General features: G+C 41.8%; 1 protein-coding gene across 2 annotated transcripts in view; it reads left to right on the top strand.

The window, feature by feature from the left end:
- Positions 1-21973, top strand: part of sorl1 (sortilin-related receptor, L(DLR class) A repeats containing) — a 68291-nt gene extending 46318 nt beyond the window's left edge. The window contains exons 17-48 of one of the 2 annotated variants that reach the window (XM_061073334.1): positions 371-543; positions 1004-1135; positions 1606-1697; positions 2069-2315; positions 2450-2588; positions 2762-2935; positions 3056-3169; positions 3279-3401; positions 4166-4285; positions 4565-4690; positions 4937-5047; positions 5884-6015; positions 7032-7163; positions 7302-7436; positions 7544-7699; positions 8028-8195; positions 9177-9305; positions 10247-10373; positions 10536-10705; positions 11365-11477; positions 11902-12006; positions 12199-12265; positions 13321-13403; positions 13497-13587; positions 13707-13897; positions 15067-15186; positions 16634-16798; positions 17926-18100; positions 18485-18591; positions 18862-19054; positions 20520-20732; positions 21822-21973. In XM_061073334.1, coding sequence (XP_060929317.1) covers positions 371-543; positions 1004-1135; positions 1606-1697; positions 2069-2315; positions 2450-2588; positions 2762-2935; positions 3056-3169; positions 3279-3401; positions 4166-4285; positions 4565-4690; positions 4937-5047; positions 5884-6015; positions 7032-7163; positions 7302-7436; positions 7544-7699; positions 8028-8195; positions 9177-9305; positions 10247-10373; positions 10536-10705; positions 11365-11477; positions 11902-12006; positions 12199-12265; positions 13321-13403; positions 13497-13587; positions 13707-13897; positions 15067-15186; positions 16634-16798; positions 17926-18100; positions 18485-18591; positions 18862-19054; positions 20520-20732; positions 21822-21889 — 4391 coding nt within the window. In that variant the 3' untranslated portion in view covers positions 21890-21973. Of the gene's footprint in view, positions 1-370; positions 544-1003; positions 1136-1605; positions 1698-2068; positions 2316-2449; positions 2589-2761; positions 2936-3055; positions 3170-3278; positions 3402-4165; positions 4286-4564; positions 4691-4936; positions 5048-5883; positions 6016-7031; positions 7164-7301; positions 7437-7543; positions 7700-8024; positions 8196-9176; positions 9306-10246; positions 10374-10535; positions 10706-11364; positions 11478-11901; positions 12007-12198; positions 12266-13320; positions 13404-13496; positions 13588-13706; positions 13898-15066; positions 15187-16633; positions 16799-17925; positions 18101-18484; positions 18592-18861; positions 19055-20519; positions 20733-21821 lie in introns of both variants that reach the window. The other variant, XM_061073332.1, reaches the window with a different exon arrangement.
- Positions 21974-24526: the final 2553 nt, after the last annotated feature.

Genomic DNA, 24526 nt, shown 5'->3' with positions numbered 1-24526 from the left:
TCTTGCACATGAACAGAGTAAAAGTGTGATACCAGCTGTTTTATAGTTTAATTCATTTTAAATTTCTCAAAAATTGCCATTGAATTTAAGGTGCTGTTATTTGTCAGCAACAGACTAATTCAGATGGGCTTGTACATTACCTTTATCTATCTAGTAATTACAATAAGACAAATCACACTAGTTACAATATACAAAAGTAAGTCTATTGTGGGAGAAGAGGTCATTTTCATTGAAAAATGAAATTAAACATTGATTTAATCTTCCCGGTGTACTGGACAAACTACAGCACTTATCGAACATGTTTTTTAATGTGTGTGTGTTTGTGTGTGTGTGTCTCTTCTCATCACTCCTGTCTCTTGTGTTCCTGCAGAGAGTAACGAGTTCATCCTGTACGCGGTGAGGAACTCCATCCACCGGTACGACCTGGCCACCGGCACAGACCAGGCCCTGCCTCTGGCCGGACTCAGGGAGGCTGTGGCTCTGGACTTTGACTATGACAAGAACTGTCTTTACTGGGCCGACATCTCACTGGACACCATACAGGTGAGTTTTCAGACACGAAGTTCAGAGGATGTCTGCACAAGTGGATCCCGATTTTCCCCTGAAGTTTGCCTGTCACACATGAACAACGCAGCATGTTCACAACAACACAGAAATATATATTGGGTTTCATTAGTTTTTTGTTTTTCCATTTCTGCATCTGTTGTTGGGTTAGAAGTGTCATCAACACATTACTCAATAGCGGTGAATCATGCAATGGATCTCATTCTGTGTTCTTGGCTCATACGGACATTCTCCAGGGTTTTTACTAGCGGGCTGGCCGGAGAAACTCGTTTATATGAGTTCAGCGACCCGAGAAGAGCTTGTTTATCAAACATAGTTTTGCTCAAATGTAAATCTGTCCAGCTGGAATATACTTTCGCTTATGAAATAAACAAAGCTCAGCGTTAATGCGCCACAGTCATCTGTCATTTTCCGTTGACTGTCTCTCTTTCTCCCGCAGCGTCTGTGTCTGAACGGCAGTACAGGTCAGGAGGTCGTGGTGAGGAAAGACCTGCAGAACGTAGAGGCCCTGACCTTTGACCCCATCAGCCGACTGCTCTACTGGGTTGATGCCGGAGCGCAGAAGATTGAGGTATAGAGGTGCTGTGTGTGTGTTTGTCCATATACAGCATGCAATCAGCCCTGGTCAAAGTTAGGATGGGCGGTACAAAAATAATAATAATCATCGCAATATTATTTTCATCAAAGTATTTTAAGAGAAGTCCAATATATATCCATATAATGTTTATGCTTATTGTAAGCACAGTGAGGAGATGTAGGACAGACGTTTTCTATCTCAGATCTGGGAATTTTTTTGTTGTTGATTAAGTGTTTGTCATAAAGACGAGTTTAAACCACAACCTTCACTCAGGTGCAAAAATCTGTCACTAAACTTAAAAGAAATAATGTCTATCACAATAATTATCGATAGAGACTGAGCAATAACCTGATACAAACGTTCTTCAATGAGATCATTTTGTCCTTCATCCAAAGGTTATTTGAGCTCCAACACTGAACATTAAAAAAAACAAAACATACACTTCACTGTTGTTGTGTTTGAAGGTGTCCAACCCTGATGGAGATTTGCGCCACACCCTGCTCAACTCGTCTATCCTGGAACATCCCCGTGCTCTGGTTCTGCTTCCTGGAGAAAGGTACACACACACACATACCCCCCCACACACACACACACACATATACACACACAGTTTTTCATTTATTACTGCCTTTTTATTCGGTTCAGCAAATTAATTTAATTTTTCCTCACTGCTCATAATTCACTATTCTCTCCTTTCTGCTGTTTCTTATTAAAAGAGATAAGGTCAGGACTCTTGTATTTGGGAGGAAGGAGTCACTGTACTCTAATAAATCAACTTTTTTATGAACCTTTATTATAATAAAGAAATAAATAATGTTTCCAACTATCACAAATTTGGACAAAACAAACAGGTTAAAGTGTCCATTTAATGCTTTTAGATAAAGTTATATTACTTCCAGTCCGATTCATACTGTCAACTTCCCACAGTCTGATGTTCTGGACAGACTGGGGCGACCGAGCAGCCGGTGTTTACCGGAGCTACATGGATGGAACCAATGTGTCCTGCATTGTGTCAGAGGGTGTCCGATGGCCCAATGGGATCACAGCTGACGACCACTGGCTCTATTGGACCGAAGCGTACAGCGACCGCATTGAGAGGGCCGACTTCACCGGGGGCCAGCGGAGCGTCCTCATGGAGGAGCTGCCCCACCCGTATGCCATTGCTGTCTTTAAAGTAAGCCAGTGTAAACCGTTAAAAATCTCTTAATCTGCCTACAGTTCCGATAAGACAAAGTTGATTTACATCTTACACCAAAAATGTAATGCAATAGCTTTAATTATTCTCTCTGTGTTGAATGATCATTTTAGAATGACCTGTACTGGGACGACTGGTCCAGGATGGGAATTTTCAAAGCTCCAAAAGCTGGTTCCAAGAGCAATGAGCTGATTGTTGGCAGACTAACTGGAGTCATGGACCTCAAGATCTTCTACAAGGGGAAGAATCGAGGTGAGGATCAAAGCTTTACTGTCAAAATAGGAATACGTTAAACGTCCAGTTTCAGATACAAATGTATGAACACACACTGTCTTAGTAATGGCTAAGACTAGAGTAAAGATCTCAATTATCTACTTTAAGAAATGCTCTCTTAATATCCACGTTATCTTGAATATGTCCACCAGGTCATAACGCCTGCGCCGACCAGCCCTGCAGCCTGCTATGTCTGCCTCAGCCCGGCCACAGGCACACCTGTGTCTGCCCAGACGGCACCCCCACTGTCACCATGCCCAACGGTGAGCTGCAGTGCCAGTGTCCCCCCAACTACCAGCTCCAAAACAACACCTGCGTCAAGACTGGTGAGACTTAAGCAAGTGCTGCAGGATCTTGTGTCTGTCGGAAATGAGGCTTTCGTCTCAGAGGGAAAACTGGCTGATGAATGAGCTGTGTGCATGTCATCCTGCTTTTCCTCCAATCAGAGCATAGCTGTTTACCCAACCAGTACCGCTGCTCCAATGGCCGCTGTATCAGCAGCATCTGGAAGTGCGACAGCGACAATGACTGCGGAGACATGAGTGATGAGCAGGAGTGTCGTACGTATCCAACAGCATCAAAGTGTAGATAAATCAATAGGTTTGTGTTGGGGGGGAGAAGGGGACCACACATATTGATTTGTCTTTGTTTGTGTCCTTCTACTTTAAGCTACCACAACATGTGACCCGTCCAACCAGTTCCGCTGCGTGGCCTCAGGATCCTGCATCCCCCTGGCCTTTAAATGTGACCACGAAGACGACTGTGGAGACAACAGTGATGAGGACCACTGTGGTAAGATGTGGTGCTGGCTGGTGTCAACTCTCTGTGCAGCTGTTTATAGCCTCAGCAAACATGCACTGGAGGTGCCGACCGACATGTTACATTAATGTTACATATGTTACGTTAACATGGTGTTTTATTGTAGATGTTAACAAACAAAAGACGGTGCTCATACAAAATATTATAAAAAGAAGATTGAATTCCATGAAATAGCAACATATGAAAAGTAAAATCTTGATTCGGTGAAACCGATGACCTGTACAGGGAGGCCTAACCTTGAGTGTTAGGAACTCTATATAGGACAGTGTACACAATACTGTGGTGGCTTTCTCAATAAGCTGTATCTGTTTCAGGGATTTATTTGAGTGTATAAAACTCAGCAAAACAAAAAGTCCTGTGGAAGCCCACAGATAAATAGTTTGTTCTCCCTGTAGTTATCTTAATGTGTCTAACACAGGAAGAATAACAATATATGCCAATTCAAAACATCATCATTTAAAAAAATCTTTATGTGAGTACTGAAATATTGCAATTAATTCTGCTTAAAGACAGTTTTGTGGATATTTTTTTGGGTTTGTTGACTTACCCTATTTGACAACCACTTAATCTCAGTAAATGTAGGGTTTTTTGGGGGGGAGTCCCTGTATGTCTGTATGTTTTTGGGCCACGTTTGAGAATCTTTTGGCCTTCTAATAAACCAGTTTTACTTATCTTTTGCACACAGGACAACACAGTATTTTTTCAAGCTCTGACTGTATTGTTGGTCCTTTTCTCAGAGTCTCACCAGTGTGGCCCTGGGGAGTTCACGTGTGCACGAGGAGTTTGTATCCGTGAGGCGTGGAGGTGTGATGGAGACAATGACTGCAGAGACTGGTCAGACGAGGCCAACTGCACAGGTTACTAATGACATGATTTATCTTTAATAACAAAATTAAAAACTGAATGTGATCCAGTTGTTACACAAGTCACTAGAAGTATCCTATATCCTAAGCACTCATGTACTTACTGAGGTACTCATCCACTGCCTTTGGATCTGCTTGTGCAGAAGCTTCACATCACTGCATGATCAGAGAAATACAATTTGCATTCTAGACTGTTAAAGGTAGGCAAATGTGTGAAACATCGTAGTCCTGTTATCACCCTCAACCTTCTTATCTCTCTGTGTTTGTCCCTAGTTGGCCACCATACATGTGAGGCCAGTAGCTTCCAGTGTCACACAGGTCACTGTATCCCACAGCGCTGGATGTGTGACGGTGACGACGACTGTCAGGACGACTCAGACGAAGACCCTCGATATTGCGGTGAGTCGGCAACACACACAATTTCACACACAAGTCGTCCTGTCAATGCTAGTACTACATATTCAGTGACATCAACATCAAGAGCATAATTTTGACAGCCTATGAGTCGTTTAGGGTGCAGGGTTTGGGGTGACTTCAATTTGATATTCATTATTCGTCGCAGATGATGTAGCCATCAGAAATGGCTCCAAGAAAAGCAATGGTTCTCTGTTAGCGGTATTGTTTCATTTAAATTGTGTGTTTCAGATGGAACTCGGTGTAAAGGCTTCCTTTGCTCCAATGACACCTGCCTGCCAGCGACCGTCCACTGCAACGGCATCCAGGAGTGTCCAGACGGCGCTGATGAGCACAACTGTGGTGAGAGATGATGTTTGTTGGTGAGGGAGAGACATGATGAGTCCAAACTTATACCCCTCCTCTATGTCTTAATTCAACCGATTTTAAGACCTAAGCATAGAAATAATACCCATATGTTTAGATTCAGTTTGTCTCATACACTCTTTACAGAGACTGTTGTCCTGTACAACATCAAAAAAAGAGTCATCCAGTGATGCATCAATAGGTATAAAGCAAATAGACTCTGGTAATGGTTAAGTGAGCATACATTTAATCGTGGCAGCCTGGCAAAATGTAAACAAAGTTAATATGGGAGATACACTGCTGTCAGAATACATTGCAATTATAGGGTACATATTCAAATATGTAGCAGTAAATTAAAGTGTTGCACGTATGCTGATACAAGAAAAGGTGTCTCGATACCCAGACATTACACATTTTACAATACCTAATTTTATTAGTATCGATACTTTATGAACGCCAGGTCACAGCAGTGCTCTTTTTACACAGTCTTTATCCTGAAAATGACCTGAATATGTGAGTGTGTGTGTGTGTGTTTGAGAGAGAGAGAGAGAGAGAGAGACTACTGCCCATGACCTGAAGTTCTTTATGTTAACTTTTAATATAACTACAGCCTTTTCTGTGGTTTCTAGTAGAACTACAGTATTTCTTGAATAAAAGTTGTCCCGTGTACTCAAATACACACCAGTACTATACAGTACGCTTCTGAACGCAGAGTCTCCTGCTGCGTTCTTCATGTGTGAAAGTTGCTCATGTGTGAAAACTGCTTTAGTCAATTGCTGTCTGTGGACCATGAGTCATTTTTGCCTTTTTGCTTTGTTTCCTCTCACCCACAGACCCCCTGTGTACCCGCTACATGGAGTTTGTATGTAAGAACCGAGCCCAGTGTCTGTTTCAGTCTCTGGTTTGTGATGGGATCAAACACTGTGAAGATGGATCAGATGAGGACGCTGAGTATGCTGGATGTGGTGAGGAACACTCAACGTGTCTGTACTGTAGCCCTCCACTGGAGCTCTGTATGATCCTTGGAAAACCCCAGAAAGAACTTTTTCAACAAAGCAGATCCAGACATGAGGCGACATGATTTCACTTTTCCAGCTTGATGTAAAAAAAATACAGAATCTGAAAACACATCTTTTCCGTGTTTATTTACTTAAAATAAAGGACAGGATCTAAGTCTGCAGTTGTCAAGCGCTTGAACTGATGTTTGCCAAGAGCAGCACTGACACTTCACAGTTAACAAGAGAAGGAGTTGTGTTTAGACTGGGCTGGTCACAGGCCTGTGCACCTGAACAGTGACTCGTTGAATCGATGTTGTGCATCAGTAGGGCATGAAAGTTTAAATCTGTTTACATTTCAACGAGTTGTACCAGCCGCTCTGTCTGGAACTTATTGTTTTCTTGGGCCCAAACATGTTTCATCAGTATCAGATCCTCTGATCATATTTCTCTCTGATTTCCTTCATTTAAACCGTATGGAACCAAAATAAGACATGTGGTTTATAACTTGTTTATGATAAGTGAAGGGAAAAAGTAGACAATATTGTTGATTAAATTAGGATTTTATTTTATTTATATTATGGTTTTGGGTTGTCTGCCCGTGAATAAAAAACTTGCTTGCGTACATGCATCCTGTTTTTGTGAACACGATATTTCCCGATGTCTTGAAGGAATTTCTTCACACAAATATTCACTTGGACTCAAGGATTAACTGATTTGATTTTGGTAGACCTAAGTGAAAATCCAGATCCAGTGAATTTAACTGGGTTTCATAAGAGGACTGTTGGGCCTTGGCGGAGGAATGCCTTCTACTAACTGAGTGACATTCTAGTTGTCAGCTGTGTCATTGTGTCTCATTACCTCGCTGTATTCTACCTGTATTTATCGGAGCCCTGTTGTCGTGAAGCTGTTGCACCAATTCTGTCACCTACAGATAATGAAATTAAACCAGTCATCTGAATATGCTCTTGTGTCTTTCCTGTCAGCCACATCGTCTGAGTTTGGCAAAGTGTGTGACGCCTACACCTTTCAGTGTGCCAACGGAGTGTGTGTGAGCCTGGAGTGGAAGTGCGACGGCATGGACGACTGCGGCGACTACTCCGACGAAGCCAACTGTGGTGAGAGAAGAAGACTTTATGCAAAAAATATAAATTCACCAGCTTACACTGTGTGCATATGATATTTAGTTTGACTAATTGGTCCTAAAATGGAGAGTTTTAGCTATCTGATGCTAACATTTGCTCTGTGTGCTGTAGCTGCTCCCACTGAAGTTCCCGGCTGCTCGAGGTATTTCCAGTTTGAGTGTCGAAACGGACGCTGTATTCCCACGTGGTGGAAGTGCGATGGGGAAAACGACTGTGGGGACTGGTCTGACGAGGCCCAGTGTACAGGTAAGCCTGCTTCTTTTTTAATAGCAACAAAACCCTTATGGGAATTAGGTTTTATTCAGTCAAATGTGAAAAGGGCCATCGTTTAACTTGAATATCCACCTTTGCAGGCGGTGTTACTCCTCACACTGTGGCCCCTGGTCCCTCTACCTGCGCCCCCAACCGCTTCCACTGTGTCCACTCTGGAGCTTGCATCATCAACACCTGGGTGTGTGACGGCTACGCGGACTGTCCCCATGGCAGCGACGAGCTCGGATGTCCCACAGGTACCAGCTCTGCTGATCGGTATCCACTGGTTCCCTCATAGTACATGAAGCTCTTTATCGCTCTGTAGCCGCACCACCACTTCCACTCCCAGGACAGGCTTAAAAATATGTTGAAATATACAATACACACATATGTTATTATTATGAACTTCAGATGATAGAAACAGAAAACAGAAAAGCCTCTTCATTAAAAAGGAAACACCAGCAGTTTCCACAGGTCATATTTTTGTCATTTCTTGATAAATGTATTTATTTTTGGATGTTTATCTGTGGAGCTCAGCAATATATCTTATTTAAGCTTCTGTACTTTGTCTTTCCCCGACAGCAGTTAATGGCAGTGTGACGCAGGCTCCGGTGCCCACCCAACCCTCTCCAGCTCCTGGTCGTTGCAGTCGGGGTCAGTTTCTTTGTCGCCGAACCCCCCACTGCATCCCCGACTGGCAGCGCTGCGATGGACAGCGCCACTGCGAGGACGGCTCTGATGAAGCCCACTGCCGTGAGTCTCACCGGTGATGGTGTAGAAAATGTTTTTGATATAAGGATGCAGGATGGATTTTTAGATTTAGATGTGTATATACATATTCGGTGAATGTGAGTCTTATTCACACCATTATATCTCCTGAGAATAATTTGAGATCAGCTTTAGTTTTGTTTGTAGGATAAAAATGACCAAATTTTTAATGTTGAATGATAAAAGAAACTTGCAGCTCTGTGCCAACTTGTTTACCTGACCTGAACTTATATAAACTGTAAATTATGGTCAGGAGTTGGCAAACCCAGGGACACATTATTTTTCCTTTTCTTTTTTGTGTGGAAATTATACCAAAACAGAATGTTTAGTGCAGCAGAGCAATGCCACTAGACACTGGAGTAAATCTACCGCACACACTCTCTGTAGAGACTTTCACAACAGACTAAATATATGATCTGGCTCAGACAACAACATGTCTGAGCTGAAGCAGTTCTGTTAATAGAATCATAAAACATTTCTCCTGAGCTTAGTGCAGCTCTGATCTGAAGCTAGTAGAGTGTGGCTACCTGACCTGAGCCCTCACCGGATTTGGACAAAAATCTCAAAATGATATTTGGCTTCAGGTCCGATTCAGTCATGTTGGCTCTACTTGTTTTTTTACTCTACACATGCCTGAAATTTGTGAAAATATCAGGCATCGATCCAGCTCGGACTGAATGCCTGTCCGGTTCAGGTCAGGCTCCACTACTATTCTGTCGGGCTTGGTTAGATTCGGCTAGTACAAGTGCTTGTTTTGTATTTAGCTTAAATGGATAACGTCTGTTTGTTTTTCATTAACATGAGCACATTGTGTTTGTCTGTACTAGAGAAGAAAAAACAAGTAGTAAAGGAGTCACACACTTTTTCTTGAAACTGCGCAGTGTAGTATTTCAGCTGCAGACAATGCAATAACACAAATAAAAATACAATCTTGCTCTCTCTGTTTCACCTCCCGTGGCTGCTCAGCCACCCGTGGGCCTCTGTTCTGTGCCAACGGGACTCGCTGCTCTGATGGTGAAGCCTGTGTGCTGGACGGCGAGCTGTGTGACGGCTTCTTGGACTGCTCTGACCACAGCGACGAGGACAACTGCACCTGTAGGTCCCCACTTCTACACCTTGACTGTCACCATGACCAAGTTGATCAAACTGGACATGTTAGATGATGCAGATGCTTCATGATAACATACTTTAAAACATCACACATGAACCATTAAAGTTGCTGTACATTAAGAAGTTCTTAATGTACAGCAGACACATAGATGCAGAAGCATATAGTCAAGTGCCCAAAGTTTCCTCAGGGCTAAAATCAGCCTATTATAAAACAAAATGTTTATATTTATGTCTGTATATGACAAGGTAAATACAATTAGTATAAATAACCCACAACATTTCCGGTTAATTCCCGTTAATTCCCGTATATTCCCGTTAATTCCCATGGAAAGTTTCCAACTTTGAATATTCACGGAATTTTGCAACCCTATTAAGAACTATAATGTTCGGGCCACACTGGCTGCGGTTGCGCCACAGAACTGCTTGCTTTTCATTTCAGCGCACAGGTTAACAGATTAGAGCTGCCACACTGCATTGCTCTTCTAGAGATTCAAGGTCTCACCACGTGCGGGACTCAGCACAGTTTCAATGTTTATCTGTTAAATAAATGTCACAAACATAAATATTTGAAACACTGCCTCTTCCCCATACAAAATAGAAGCACTAATCACATTAAACATAGGCAAAATATCCCTTATCTGATATAGTTGAACAGAACACACCAAAGGATTAGAACTTCATTGTCCAAGTATCACTGGGTCCTTCCCATCCTTCCACCTTCAATGAAATCTTTTTTTGCGTTTGTTTGCTCGGAGCAACACATTCGCTTTTCAGTCAAAAATATAAAGTGAGGTCCCCAATGTGTCACCACCCGTTGTAGTTTAATAGCGGTGCAATGCTCCCACCTACTGGTTGTTAGTGTGCACTTGCGTTGTATGCCACTTAACTCATTTAACTCTCCCCCCAACCACCACCACCACCACCAGTGGACACCCTGGCTTACAAAGTCCAGAACCTCCAGTGGACACCAGACGTTTTAGGTGCCATCACGCTGACCTGGTCTCGTCCCAAGAACCTTCCCCTGGATTCCTGCTACTTCCTCATCTACTACAGGTGAACTCCTCTGCCACCAGTCTCTTGATAATGTTGAAGTTCACCCGTTGAATGTGTCTAGAGCTTTTCTCCCACTGCCCAGAATACAATGCTGAGCAATGCTCCTGGCCCAGTGCCGTGTGACGCCCCTTCATGTCTCTCCTCTCTTGTTTCTGTCTTCAGACTTGTGGGCGTGCAGCAGTGGACCATCATGGATACTCACAGTAACAAGACCAGCTACAAACTGAATGTGCTGAAGCCAGACACCACCTACCACGTGAAGGTGCTCACTCAGTGTCTCAGCAAGCTGCACAAGACCAACGAGGTGATCAGAGTCAGGACGCCAGAAGGAGGTGAGGATCAAGTGACCGATGTACAGGAGGCTGGGTTACTGTCATTGAGAGTCAGGGACCTCAGTATTTACACTTAACCTCTATGAAATCATATCTGAAATCTGTACTGGTCTGTATCATAACCTTCTAGCTAAAACCAGGACATTGCTGTCACTTTTCACCTTATTTCAATAAAGTAAACACATAAAATTGCTGAAGAAGTCACAGCTCTAGCACAGGATGTGGAGTTACATTTCAAATGAAGATTATAAACAAAACAGCCTTTGAATTTATAGAGAAATCTGTCAATATAATTCTAGCGCCTGTTTGTCAGAGCCAAGAAGTCCGGCTTTTAACCTGTACATTTATGATTTTGAAATTGAGAGCCCAGAACTACTCGCCAATAAGCAACAGAGAGGGTTCACTTGTTATCCCTGTCTCTAAATTACAGGGTTGTTCAGGTAACTGACAGCAAATAGTCGGCTCTGTCAGGGAACATGTCCTCACGTCTAAGGTCTCTTGATGTTGTTGTTTTTCTGAGAGCAGGCAATAAGAATACGCATTGTGGAGTTAACTATTGTAGTGATGTAGTTTAACACAAATGTAACCCATTGAGTGTGCTTCATCTAATTAATACTTAATTTATAATGAATTTCTCTGTGTGTGTGTGTGTGCCTCAGTGCCAGATCCTCCCCGGAACCTGCAGCTGTCCTGTGATAACGGTGAGGATGGGACAGTGGAGGTCTCCTGGAGTCCTCCTGACAAAGGACACGGCCTCATCAGGGAATACATCGTAAGTCATTTGTTATGCGGCAGAAACTACATGTACTTAGAGTCTTAGAATATTTACTGATAACGATACTTACACCAAGACTGACTGATCGTCAAACCCTGATACATTTAAGTTATTGCTTTAAGACTCACTTCTTCTCACTGGCTTTCAATTCAGGTTGAGACCTTCATTTTATTTGCTAGTGTGCAATATTTTATACGAATGATTATGATGTTTAACATTGTATTTATTTTTCGTAATTTCTATTTATTCTTTTATATATAAAGTGGTTTTTGTTTTTTTGTTCGGCCACTGGTTAACTATGGTTGTTTTATATCTGCTGTATAAATAAAATTTGACTTCAGCGTGTTCCTAAAGGTTTGTAGCAAACTATTTGAGCTACTGTATACTTTTCTTTGGTGTGTGTGTGTATGTGTGTGTTCAGGTTGAATACAGTGAGCGTGGAAGTCTTGATTGGACATCACAGAGATGCTTGACAACCAGCACTGAGGTGAAGGAGCTGCAGCCAGACAACCTGTACAGGTTCAGGGTAAGTCACCTACACACACACACACACACACACACACACACACACACACACACACACACACACACACACACACACACACACACACACACACTCTGTTCTGTTACTATCATAAAACGGTTAGAAACCTATGATTTCCACAGTGCTGATATTATCATGCAGAGCTGTGGATGTTTCTGACATGATGATTCTCAGGTGGCAGCAGTGACCAGTCGAGGTGTGGGGAACTGGACAGAGGTTAAATCCATCACTCCTAAGAAAGGTAACTCGTCCATCTTTCACATAAATACAATTTAAACATCTGTGCAACACTGTCCCCTGCTGGTGTTAGGTAGGTAGGTCAGGTTGTGCAGGTGTGCTGTGCTTGGAGATACACCAGTGTTTGTAACTTAAACTGGGATAGTGGGACTTCTGATGAATCTGATGGTTTGGATCTCCGTGCACAAAGCTTGTGTCCTTCAGGGAAGAGCACAAGTTTATTTTTTTCACAACTCATCAGAAATAGCCTCACCACATAACTGGAAAACCGCTGGCAGCTTCCTTGGGCAAACCGCCGCCCACATGTTTTCACTCCTCTCCCAGCACAGTTAAAATGGTCAGATTAAACCACAAGGCTTAATAAATTCACCACAGTTCATGGCACGGTCATTAAAAGTGCTCTAAAACCTTATTAGATTAATATTAAGATTAGTTGGCCATCATAAATTCTCAAAGTGAAGTTTGGTCAATAATAACCAGGGGGAAAACAAAACTTCCCAGTTGCTTTTGGGGTCAATTCCAAATGATATTTTACACATTTGTGGCATCGTCATCACTCTGTTCAGATAAAATTTGGTCACATTCAGTTTTCAATCATTAATTAATTTCCATTACTTTGTCTCACAAAAAGAAATGTGCTCATTGGAAGAAATGGAATGAAAATCTGTTCACATAGATTCTGTCCTTCCTTCGTTCCTTCATTCATTCAAAATACTCAAAATGCACTTTAGGTTATTTTGACGAGCTTACAGAAGATTTAACTCTTCAACCTTGAACATATGATGAATTATTTTAAAAGCTGTGATAGGTAATGAAAAAAATTCAAATAAAAGCTCCCTTACTTTAACTTCACGGTTTTTACCTTGAAGTCCGAGATGCTTTGGGAAAAATAATTTAGTCTGAATTGTGATGGAAGACATCCTCAGAAAGAATTACATTTTCTCAATAGGTGCAAACTCTTTGTGTGAGGAGGCTACGAGAATACAGCTGCTGGAAGGCTTTTAATGTGAAACTCATGTTGGTTTAATTTTCATTTAATTCCACTTTGTCCTGCTGCAGCTCTGCCTCCCCCCTCTGTGATCGCTGACAGCATCACCCCTGACTCCATGAGTCTTTCCTTCAGCCTGAACTCGCAGTACGATGTAAGTCTCTTTAAATTAACATCTCAGGTCGTAAGCTTGCGTTCTGTCTCTGTGTGTCCGAACACGACTGATGGTTCCCTGTGTTTCTTCAAGGTGAAACAGTACATTGTGATTCTGTCGTGGCAGTTTGACAAACACGTCAAGGAGAGCAAGAACTTCACAGTAAAACAGGGGATTCTCAAAGGTACTGCTTAATGGCGATGTGTCTTTGTCCAGATACGTGTGCACTTTCAATTTCAAGTGACACAGTGACACCGACTATCATCTCAATCCAGTCATTTCCTGTGTGCTGCCTGTTTCCAGCTGCCAACCTGACGGCGGGAACCATGTATGAAGTGGCTGTGTGGGCTCACACCAGCATAGGAGACAGTCCCACTGCCCTGTCCCATCATCAGACCGCCGGTACGCAGCCAGAGAGACCCTACCTCAAAACCAGGGCTCTCAATCAGACAGCTGTGGACTGCACCTGGACCCTCAAAGGCCCCCCCGCTCAGGTACAGCACTCACCATAGATGCAGTCCAAGGAAACGATAACAAATTTTGAAATTAAGGTTTTATTTATTTGTCTGTTTTATAAACATGTGATACAGTAAAAAATAACCAGAACATTCGCATATGAACCTGCTCTTTATGTTGTACTACATACTCAGTGACTACACATCATTTAGCCTGTTCGGGACAGTTATTTACACTTAACCATTGAAACAAATCTATCGAAGACATGAAATGACTTGATAAAAATGTCGAACAAAAAATAAACATGAAAATTGTCACGATTAAATGAAAAACATTCATTTAAGTATTTTTATGCAGATCTACAAAGCTGATTTTTAATGGGGGTCAATGATTTTCCTAATCTAAAGACAACACTGAACTGCAACACAGTAAAGTATAAGAAAAAGAAGTGCACTCACTCCCTCTGCCAAGGCCCAACAGACCACATATGAACCACATTTATGAAATAAAAATGCTGGAGGGGTTCTTCCCTGACACATACTGCATTCTTTCAAGTTTTGTAGAAATCCTTATCGTAGTTTTTGCGTAATCCTTCTAAATGACAAATAAACATAACGTCCTTGGCGGAGGTACCTATCCATATTTTTCCAAAAACATTGTTAGTAGGTCACAGAACCAAAATCTCTCCGTAAAAATACCTCTTTGTACTTTGACTTTAAACTCTACAAAAAGGCAGATATTCAGTGAATACCATTTCAGACTCACTTTTTGTACTTTTTGTACTATGTGTGTTTCCCAACCTGTGGGTCTGGATACCCAGAAGGGTCACACGTTATCAAACTTCTTGCATGATGCTGCTTGTACACATTGTCATTTTATTAAAGCCAGAAAACTGACCAGTGCTCTCTCACTTTGCTGAGACCTAAAAATGAACATTTCCTCTGTGTGTGAGCCTCTTGTCCACAATTGAACAAGATTTTTACAAATGCCTTCCGAAGTTTTCTGTATCTGTGTGTACATGTAACACCAACTTGCTATATACGGTTGAGCATGGTATCAATGCTCTTCTCTGGTATTCAATACATAGTTTATAGTCGTTTTAGTGTTTTCCTCTGGACAGAGATATTTTGTAAAACCAAGGGGAAAATATCCCTTCGGAAAAAGAAGTGTTACAAGTTGACTTTGTTTTATTTGTGGGTGTATGTAGATGTATGGTGTGTTTTATGCCACCTCCTTCCTGGATTTGTACCGGAGTCCTCACCTGGTCCGCACCACCTCCCTCAGCCTCACAGTCACCGTGGACAGTGATGAACAGTATCTCTTCCTGGTGAGTCTTTGGAAATCCTCTACAGACTATTTGAATCCACTTTAACATCTGCTGCCTCAAAGCCTGGACGTCTGCAACCAGGTCTTTTTTAAAATTTGTGCTGATACCATTTTCATATTTAGCTGAAGCTTTTACTTTTGTGAAGTAAAGCTCAATCCAGAGACGTCCGGGCAGATGTCTGAACCCACAAAAGTCTCACATGAAATCATTCACATCTATCAGTCACAGTTTTCACACCGAAGGGTTCGGGCTGGCATGAACTTGTTCCAGCAGTCAGGGGGTCTGAACAGAGGCGTCTGATTAAAGATACAATGGGGGGGTGGGTGGAGGGCTAAATTGTCCTCAGTCTTTTCACCTAACAAAGAAAAAGTAGAAAAAGCAGGAGTAGCAAATTATTCTGTGTCAGGTTCGACAAATGCAGGTGCTAATGGGAAACATGATCTGATCTGCAGCTCCGCCACAACCTGTCTGCTGTGGAATGAAAAGTGAACAGCGGATCATGACTACATGAGTGAAGACAGATTTTAGCTTCACGTGCTTCACTGCAAGTACAGCTTTAAAACCATGACTATTGCTCACATTAGAAAAACAATATCACATCAGAGTATTCAGTATTCAGCATTTTCCATTTGATTTGGTATGAAATACAGCAGCTCCTGTTCATAACACGTTGTAAAATTACCCAGAAATATAAAGTGTGGATTGAATACACCAAGTAACGGTGGAGTAACTGAGTCTGGGGAGTAACTGTTGACATTTGAAAACAAATACCCCCCTCCTTTCACTGCTCCCTCAGAAGCTCCACCCCCCCACGTTCATCCACATGAATTGCCAAAGTGCACCGTGGATCTCAACAAGTTGGAATTAGCCACCACAGACATGAGCATTAACTCTTTTACACAACCTACAGTGTGTGTTTGTGGCCCTTGAAGAGGCAGACACTCAAATACTGATGTACACACACAGAACATACAACTCGCTCACGGTGAGGAGATGTTGGCAGAATCAACATAAGTGTATTGAATTAATATTGCTTACCCTGCCTTTAAATACTTTTTTTATCAACTTAACTGATGATAGTTCAACTTAATGTCGTTGGATCACATTGTTGTTTTTTGTATACATTTGTGTCTGGTGATGTTAATGTGGAAATGTTGTTTAGGGGCTAAATAAAACAAAGCATTATAGGAAAATTAAAAACAGGATAATAATAAAAAAGCATTGACATTACAGACATTTTAATACAGTGGACAATTTTAAGTGAAGTGCTTTCCGTCAATGTCGGTGTCATTGTAGGATAGACTAATTATATAATACACAGGTAACAGGTCACATAGGGGCATCTTCACTAGTGGAGTAGAAGTCATTGAAAAGGTGACTGGGAGCATCAGATTGCCTCGTTTGTCCCATTTCACCGTGGTGATTTCTCTCTCTTGTCTCTTCTCAGGTGCGGTCCGTCTCACCCTTCCTGGGTCCGCCCTCTGAGTACTCTGTGGTGAAAATGATTCCCAACGAGAGGCTGCCACCCAGGAACCTCCATCGTGTGCGAGTAGACAAAACGCAGGCCACGCTGAAGTGGCAGCCGCCCTATGACACCCCAAACACCGCTCTGGTAAAACACTGTCTCATGTTACTGTGACGATAAATACATGACAATAAGCATCAGGAATCTGATCAGGAGGGAGTTTCATGACCTGGTAGAGTTGAACAGACAACAGAGAATCTGATAGGCAAATGCTGATGTTCACCACTGTACTGAAGGGTGTCTCTAATCCTTCAGGAGGATGTCTCATCGGTAAACCTGTCGGGTCTTGAACCCGTTTATCCGCTTATTTTTATCTTTGAAAATGTCCTTCCACCTCACTTAGTGTAAGCTTCCATTGAATATGTTCTCAGATACATGATGTCAGAGTCTAAAGTGACACCCCTGTATTTCTCACCCACTGGGGTGGTTGAAGGTTTAAGCTCTGCCCAGTACTTGCTCCCATGTGGTTTCCTCGATGGTCCAGGTCTCTTATTGAGGCTGCACTGGTATATGTTTCACGACTGTATTTCACGACTCCTACAGCAGGTTAAGCAGCGAGTTCTGGCATCCCAGATTCAGCATCTCAGTGTTTGTCTAGGCTGCTCATTTGTGACATCAGCCTGGGTTGTTTCAGCCAGAGACACTGGATACTATGCTGTGCACAATTTTGCCTTGATGATGTGGCATTGATCCAGAACCCTAACCCTGATCCTAAGGTCCCACAACAGCCTTATGCAAGGCGGCATTCGGTGCGCGTGCATCTGCTATTCACACAGTCTGCTGCCGAGCTGCTATGTGAGATTTCTGGAACGAGCAGCCTTTGTACCGAACTAAACGCCAGGACTCTACGATAAGAAGCTGTGCATCTTCCTGTCCGACAATAACAATAAAAACCTCGTTAAAATAAATGAAAGGGGTCAGGGTAAACGGATCGGAAGGATCAAACATTTCAGAATTGAAGACATTTATCCTGCTTGTCTCCATCTCTTTTAAGTCCCCATGACTGATCCTTAGTTTTCCGTCGTGCATCTTACCAACTCCAACTGTTGACATGCACAACCAGTTCCAACAAGTTTGTTTTCCACCAGGCTCCAGTCCTCCTCTTCCCATCCCAACTCAGCAATTCATATCTTACCACTACACGATCTAATCATTTGTCAGACTGGATGGATTTCAACTCTCAGCAATCTGAATCTGTCTTCATCCATCTCTAGACCTATGCAGTCCACGTGCGGGACGTGATCCGTAAAGTGGAACTCGATTACAAGGTGACCACACCAAACAACACAGTGGAGTACCTGCTGAAAGGCCTGGAGCCCGGAGGACGGTACAGCATCTCTGTCCGCCTGCGCAACATGAGCAAGGAGGCCAGCTTCACTCTAAGCACAGGTCGTACACACACAAGCACACACGAACACACGCACACACGCACACACACACAGCGTCTCATGCCTTTCCTCTCTGAGCAGTAACTATCATACAGCTTGCCATTGTGCCATGTCAATCAACTCAATAGTATCAATCATCGTGTTAGTCAATCTAGAAAAAAAATATTATTACCAATTTTCTAATATGTGTTAGTGTTCCATTATTTCACGTAATTCATCAAATATGTCACATTAAAGTGCACAACATGATACAGTTTGTAATATTTGTAATACTTTGTACTCTTTCATGAGCTCCCAACACACCTAAATACAAGCAGTAACTTTACAGAGACGATACAGTGAGAGTCCAGTGTTGCTTAAAGAAGTATTTTCTCCTCTGCTGCAGTTCCTCTTGCTGCTCCTGAGGCCCTGAAGATTTTGACAGAGAAAGACCATGTGATCCTCCTCTGGAAGAGCCTGGCTGTCAGAGAGAAGGAGTTCAACGAGAGCAGGGTGAGACGCTGCTGAGCACCAACTTCTGTTTTACACAGTCTTCTCACACTCTACTAAAGGCCTGCTGGATTTATAGGTTTAATACAGCTTAATGATATATAATAATAATAATGTTCTTGATGTTAAGGTTTGTGGTTAAGTGTTAGTACTGCGATTTAATCAGCAAGCACAGTAGTAGTAACAGAAGTGTTTTCATAAGGATAGATTTTCTTCCCCATGCATTTATGCTCCTTTTATCCTCCTCTGACTTTCTTGGCGTGATGCTCACAGGGTTATGAAGTGCACGTACATGACAGCATCACCAACCAGACGTCCTTCCTGGGAAACACCACAGAGAACTTCTTCCGCATCAGCAGCCTGCTGGCGGGTCACAACTACACGTTCTTCGTGCAGGCCCGCTGCCTGCTCAGTGGTCAGCTGTGTGGGGAACCAGCCCTGCTGCTCTTTGACGAGCTGACAGCAGGTACTAACCCCATGTTGTAATGTGAGCTGGAGCATAAAGGAAAACAAGAGTTTGCACAATTCAATACTGTGTGTATGACAGTCAGAGGTCTCAAAAGTATTCACATTCATTACTCAAGTAGAAGTATAGATACTAGGGTTTAAAAAGACTTCTGTGGAAGTTGAAGTATCAACTCAAGCTTTTTACTTCAGTAAAAGTGTAAAAGTACTGGTTTCAAATCTACTTAAAGTATAAAAGTAAAAGTAATGTAAGGGGATTTTTTTTCCCATTAAGGACAAACTCTTAAGCCGCGTCTCAGGGGCCTATAATGCACTACACCACCTCCTACAAAAAAAACATTTTTCTAAAGGCCATAATGACTAATGGCCTTGTATGGTTGTATTAAAATGTCATGTTGAAAAATGTGGGATGCACTAGGCTTCCCGTTTCAGCTGCATATATGCCCATTGAAAATGATCACATTTTATTACAATGCAAATACATTAAAGTACCATATGTGTACTACTGAGCATTAACATGCGTTTCATGGAGTGGAAGACATGATAACTAGTTGCCAATAAGTATTGTAATAGTGCAAAAAGTCAAACTTCAGTGGAATGTTATCAATAACCTTTATTGGAAGAGACCTTGAGACTTTTGAGCTCAATCCTGTATTGTAATCTTGATTCGACTCTGGTGGAACATGGCACCCAATTTGTGTGTGTTTTTGAACAATGACAAACCGGAATGAAAACAAGCCAAAATGAAATAGGAGTAACGAGGCTATTTATTTATTTTTTTTCATATATGTTTATTTGGCTCTGAGCCTTAGATGGAGCTTTATCTGTGATCCATTTCAAAAGAATACACTTTCTAGCACAAAAAGCAAGTGTCTGATAAAGTCTTCTTTTAAATTTGTCAGTGATGGACATGTCAGATATACCAAGTAGCTGGTATAAAGGGTTATTAATACTGTTAATGGACAGAATCTTATTAATATCCTTCCCTATGACCTGCCAAAACTGCTGTATTTTTCTACAATCCCACAAACAATGTGTCAGACCCCCAAATTCTATCTTACACTTGGGGCACAGTGGAGATGTATTAGGGTTGTATTTATGACGTTTAGAGGGAGAGATATGAACCCTCGGTAGGAGCTTCAGTTGCATAGCTCTCACTCGGTTACATACATTCAGTATTATAGCACTTTTCCAAGCATCATTCCAGTCATCATCTGTTATCCTAACATTAAGTTCCCTTTACGAGGCTATTTTTAAAATGTAAGGAGTAGAAAGCACAGATATTTATGGAAAATGTAAGGAGTAGAAGTTAAAAGTCGTCTGAAAAATAAATACTCCAGTAAAGATACCCAAAATTTCTACTTAAGTAAGGTGATTAAGTATTTGTACTTTGTTACTTGACTCCTCTGATGACGGTGAACCTGATTTCCCCTTAATGCGATTAATGCTCCTTTCCACTTGCCCAGGTGCCAGTGACGCCTCCCGCAGTGAGGGCCACTCAGGGGACATGGCAGCAGTGGTGGTGCCCGTCCTCTTCCTGCTGCTGCTCGGAGTGTGTGGCAGCTTGGTGGCTCTCTACCTCCGACACCGCCGGCTGCAGAACAATTTCACAGCCTTTGCCAACTCCCACTATAACTCTCGCTTGGGCTCTGCCATCTTCTCATCAGGGGATGAGCTGGGTAAGACTTTCTACTTTGTACGTGGTCATCCAGGAAAACACTCAGAAGAGATCAGTAGGGTCCAGGAGCCATCTGTGTTTGATCACTAGGCTGCACTGGAAACACCCACTGGTTGCTCAGGTTGCCTCTGAAGTGTAGACGGTGGAGATTCTGGGCAGATAAATAAATAAAATGCCACTGGGGGTTGGAGAGAAAATCACACGCCAGACTTAAAAAGGCACATGTCGTTTCCCTTCACCCACAGGAAACGGCAAAAAAGAAATTAAGAGGTGAACGTCATGTGTTGTTTGGATACACAAGAGAATAGATGGTCGACTCATGAAGTTAAATATATAACAGAAACTCCCTTTATATGCTGTGTTTCCATAAACATATATTTTAGCGCATTTTGAAGTATTACACGAGTAAATAACGAAAAAATTAGTAAATGTACTCATTGGGAGATTGAAACGCTAAATCACATGACTGATCAGCTGTTTTCCCGCTTCTCGAGACAGAGAAGAAGCTGGAACACAGAGAGTGATTATAACTTTCCCTTGTAGATGGCCAAAGTAACTTGTATTGTTTCTTCTTCTTCAATGATTTTATGACAGTCATAAAACTCCTTTATTGTAAGAACCAATTCAATCTTAATTCACATGTGGATTAAGGAGCAGATCAAGGACTTTTTTTTAAACTTTTCAGTAACATTGCAACATTGGGCAATTTTGAACATTTTCATGAATGTTTCAGGGTTAAACTCTCAGGTCTTTTTTCCCCCTTTATATTTCGACTATAAGAACTAGACAATCATATGTAGGATTCTTCAATAATAGCTAGATAGATAGATAGATAGATTCAACTTTATTGTCATTGCACAGTACAAGTACTTATACAACGAAATGCAGTCTAGCATCTAACCAGAAGTGCAAAAAAGGCAGTAAAAGTGCAGAGTATTGTGCATATTTAAAGTGGAATATGTAAATAAATAAGATATGTACAGTACGAAATATATATGGAATAGTACAGTATTAATAAAAAGCCTTTTTATTAATCATCCAGCAAACTTGTAGTTAACATTCCGCTCTGTTCTCTCCTCTTCCTCTCCAGGTGATGATGATGAAGATGCTCCCATGATCAGCGGCTTCTCAGACGACGTTCCCATGGTCATCGCGTAGCAAGACATCCCTCCATTACCTGTTTATCTCTCCGCCCTCCTCCTCTTCTCTTTCTCTCTTCCCCCGCCCCCACCCCCGATCGCTCCTCCCCCCCCTCCCTCAAATAACAGGAATCATGAAGAAAAAAAAGGAAAAAGTCTAACAAAAGAAAGAGATATTTTTCAAATATACAATGCACTTTTTTTGGGATGCGCAATAACTTATTTTTTATAATACTAAATATATATATGTATGTTCGGGGTCAAAAAGACTGGGAGGAGGACACTGAAACAAACTGTGAAGGATTTGAGTTTGTGGAGGAGGGAACGACCCTGTTTGTGATGCAAACTCATTATCCATAGGAGCGGTTCACTGCTTAAAGCCAAAATAAGCATCCAGATACTGAAATATAGAATGCAAAAACATTTTAAGAGTCACTAAAGATAAAAAAAAATACATATTTAGATATGGTATATGCTGTATACAAAATGTACACATAGAAACGGTCGGAGCAGTAACTGTTACATAGTTTGGTATTAGTACAGTGTGTACTATAGCAGTGTATGTAACAGTGGTGCCCAGGGTGAGAGTCGGATGAGTTAACTGTGGATTATGTTTCTTCATTTACTGAATCTCAATGTTTGGGAACTGTTCTTGTAAACATATTTAAACAGATCCATGACCGGATTGACCATTGGCACCTTGTAGTGTCCCCATAGATCCCCTTTTTTTTACTCTGTTTTCCACCACCAGCACACTGTTCTATGTCTGTATGTAGAGGCAACACATGTCCCACGATATGAGAATATTTCTGGCTTTGAGGGGGACGGAATCCCTCGCAGCGTTGCCAAGATCCTAACTATTTGTAAATATTGGCTTTTATTATGTTCTCTCCTTGTAATGCTGTGTCATATCATTCTGTAAAATGTGTAATCTTTTTTTTGTTGTTGTTATCATTCAGGACCACAAATTATTGCCCCCAGCATTTTGCCATAGCTGTAGACGTAGAGGAAGTGTGTTTGGGGTTCTCAGGGAACTGTGTCAGAGCGGACACCAGCGCAGCACCACCACCATCACCACCTGGCTTAGGCAGCACTGTCCATCTACTGTTGATTAGGTACAGGAACCTCTGAGGAGGTCAGGATCAGCTGTGGGTGGAATGACTGGCAGGTACACGTCATTGTCAGTAGTGATGATGAAGAGTCAGGTTTGGAAAAAAGTTTGAAAGGGCTGATTCACGCAAAAATACACTCACATACTTGTTCACATACCTCTGTTAGCATGTAGTTGTAGTTTGACAGTTTTAAGAGATCTGTCGCTGAGATTTCTCGTGGTAAATGTACATCTCTCTAGAGACGGTTATCTTTCGCCAATAAAAGTCGCCATAAAATCGAAGGTTCACCACTGATGCATTTGCGCAATAGTGACTGGGGCCTTGTTGTGCAGTCAGACCTGATTTTACTTTGAAAAATAGTGAGGACAGGCTTCTTAGCATATATTTTGTGACCTAGCATGGCTAATAGGCTAACTCTTAACCAAACAGCTTTATATGAAACAATATGATTTTAATTGTGCAATACTTACCTTTGTTGACACTCCAGCCTAGTGTTCTGGTTCCATTTGTTGTAATTAAACTTCATTTCTGGTATAACTTCAGTATGTCAATAAAATCCAGTTCAAGGCTGTTTATAAACAACTGTCCTTTGTAAAAACGCATTTTTATAGATTATAGGGCTACAATTAACAATATAATTATCCGATGATGACATATCCTTGTTTTCAATCATTCAGTTCATTGTTAATATGTCACAAAATAGTGATTGATGTCTAGCCGAAATTTGCCAATGCTGTTGTGACCGGGCCTTTCTTATTTCTTTTCTATTCACCCACATTACACGGGTGTTGAGGCAGAAATCTCAGAGACGGATATCTCAAAACATTTATGTACTATAAAAGAAAATAATGTAGATTGTAGGTCCTGTGTGAGAAAACATACTTTCTATTATTTGGTTAGCTGATCTGTCTATCTCAGTATGTACGATCACACTGTTGTAAGCCCATTGATGTACAACTCAAAACACATTTTGGAGAATCCTCACCATTGTCGTCCCCCCCCCCCCACCTGACTCTGCACTATAGTCCATTAACTGATTTTTGTGTTTTGCTTCTCAGCTTGAGCCATTAGAACTGATGGTGTTCTGCTCTTATTTTGTTTTGTTTGTCGAGATGTCTTCATGAATGTATTTTATACTGTATCTATATTTTCCGAGGTACTGTCCCAGCTCATAATGCTACCGTCACCACCTGTGAGGTTTATGCACACTCCCTGGTTCTGTCCTGGCTCCAATGAATTTGTAAAGCACCCATTCTACTGAGGAGGACACAGGAGTTCTGTTGTTCCTCTGTAGACCGGCTCGTACAAACTTCAGCGCTCACATCATTAACCCAGAGCAGCAAACCTTTTCTTTGTCAGGTAAAGCCCAGAATATTCCTGAACCATATTTCTTTTCTTAACCCCCCCTCCTCTGTTTGTGCTGTAACATGTAAGGTTTCCTCAAGGCTGGATTTTCAGCTCTTTACCCCGTCTTTCTCACATTTGGTCTGTTTCTTGGCCTTAAAAACAGATTTCTCTGGCATCAATGCTGTTTTTTGCTCTGT

The sequence above is a fragment of the Limanda limanda genome, chromosome 6 (genome assembly GCF_963576545.1).
Source record: "Limanda limanda chromosome 6, fLimLim1.1, whole genome shotgun sequence".
NCBI lineage: Eukaryota > Metazoa > Chordata > Actinopteri > Pleuronectiformes > Pleuronectidae > Limanda > Limanda limanda.
Note: the sequence above shows the minus strand (reverse complement) of the source record. Positions and strands in the feature narration are given on the sequence as shown.